The 2096-nt window shown below is 26.4% G+C and overlaps 1 protein-coding gene across 1 annotated transcript in view; it reads right to left on the bottom strand.

Moving 5' to 3' along the window:
* Positions 1-711, bottom strand: part of LOC107460921 (rho GTPase-activating protein REN1) — a gene marked incomplete at its 3' end in the record, with an annotated part of 7614 nt that extends 6903 nt beyond the window's left edge. Inside the window, exon 1 of the mRNA XM_021128848.2 lies at positions 173-711. Coding sequence (XP_020984507.2) covers positions 173-202 — 30 coding nt within the window. The remainder of the gene's footprint in view (positions 1-172) is intronic.
* Between the last annotated feature and the right edge of the window lie 1385 nt (positions 712-2096).

Genomic DNA, 2096 nt, shown 5'->3' with positions numbered 1-2096 from the left:
TTAATGCAGAAAGTTTAGGTGGATTCAACCCAGTAGCACAGTCAAGCAGTCTCAATTTGCAGCTATCATTCAGTTAAACAAGAATCATCCATTTTATTAACATTGATCTCATTTGTGTATATTCATTATTAAGAGATAACAAACAAAAAGAGATAGATGAAACATTTTCCACCTGAGACAATTCGGCACTTTTGTTGGTCATATCTGTGATCACAGAAGCATATCCCAGAAAATTATCCAACGAAGCTCACCACATTCAATTGAATAAAAAACGGCAATGCAGGTTCTCATAAAGCACTATCACCTTTTTAATTTTGAATGAGGCATTATAACATATACCTCAAAAATTGAAAAAGAACAAAAGTTTCAAGAAGAGAGACAAAATGGATAAAGAGGTGAAAAACACAAAAACGAAAGAAGAGAATTGGAGTGTGTTTGTGATTGTGACTTTGTCTTTGTCTTTGTCTTTGTGGTTTGTGAATTGTGATTGTGTTTCTCTCTCTCTCTCTATAAACAAAGAAAGGAAGGAGCGGGTCTTCCTAATGTGAAGGAGTTGTACACGTCAGCCTTCAAAAACGGAAGTCGTCATCGTCATGGCTATGGTTATGGTTATGGAGGGAACAAGCAAAGAACAAAAAAATCTGAGGGAAAAAGAAAACCAACAAGGGGCATTTTGGTCATTTTGGCTATAGTTTGATGATCCTTCAGTGTGCTTTTGTGTTTCCGTTGTCTTCTTTTTCTAACATTATTACCTTCCAAAAACAACGAGAACGTGTCTTTTTTATGTTTTTTTTTTCTCTCCCGGAACTTGGTGTGTTGGTGTTTAACCTTTATAATGGATAGACACGCAGAGTGGAATTTGAATTTAATCTTAATTTTATCTGTGCAATGAGATTTTTATATAGGCTCAATCATATTTTGGATAAAAAATATTCCAATCTTAATTATATCTGTGCTTAATTTGTAAGTATTCGACTTTATTTATGGATTATAAAAAAAATATAATATTATTATATAACTTGATGATAATTTAAAATAGAATTGATTTTTATATAAAAAAAATATATTAAATTATTAATTAATAACTTTTTTAATGGTTAATGATCTTTTTCATTTAATGAGAAATTTTTAATTTAACATTTACATAAAATATATTTTTATTGAGTATCCGCAAATAAAGTATATGTTATCACTCTTAGGGTAAGGTGCATGTTGCCACTCTTATTGGTAGTTTTTTTTTAGATAAAATAATATTTTAGGATGGAAACTCCCGTGCTATTTTTATGCGAAAGTTAATACTTGAGAATTATTAGATGATTTAATAAATTTGGTTAAATCATCTTTTAACGATTTTCAACTATTAATTTTACATACCCATACTATTTTTATGCAGAGTTAATACTTGAGAATTATTAGATGATTTAATAAATTTGATTAAATCATCATTTAACGATTCTCAATTATTAACTTTATATAAAGATAATTCTATGTGAGTTTTTATCATATTTTGGATAATAATATAGAGAATACAATTTTATTACATTGACAGTATAAGATATTTTACATAATCGTTTAATTATATTTATTATTTTGAATAAATAATTACGTAGTTGGTATAAAAATATTTTTTTATCTCACCAAATTAATATAATAGGAAGATGGTAAAAATTCATGAAATTATGTTCACGTAAAGTTGATAATTCATAATTATTATATAATAATTTAGTCAAATATATTAAATTATTTAATGATTCTTAATTAATAATTTCACAAAAAATAAATTACACTTGAATTTTTATCTAAAAAGATATTTATTCTAGAATATTTTTATAAATCTAATACTAAGAACTAAATTCAAGAGTATAAGAAATTCTAAAGATCCAATTTAATGATTAAAATTTAATTTAGTAAAATTTTTACTTTTAAAAAAGAACTTATAAAAACTAACTTTTAAAAGTTAGCTTTTTTTTTAAGTCGTAGCATATATGTTAAAATTCTACTCCCCTCCCTTACGAGATGCTAAAATGACACTTCCCTCCCCTCTATTTTATAAATGTACATTCTCCTCCCTTCTAACTTTTAAAAAACCTCCTCTT

The sequence above is a fragment of the Arachis duranensis genome, chromosome 8 (assembly GCF_000817695.3).
Source record: "Arachis duranensis cultivar V14167 chromosome 8, aradu.V14167.gnm2.J7QH, whole genome shotgun sequence".
Classification (NCBI taxonomy): Eukaryota; Viridiplantae; Streptophyta; class Magnoliopsida; order Fabales; family Fabaceae; genus Arachis; species Arachis duranensis.
The sequence above is the reverse complement of the archived record's forward strand: the minus strand, read 5'-3'. Positions and strand labels throughout refer to the sequence as shown.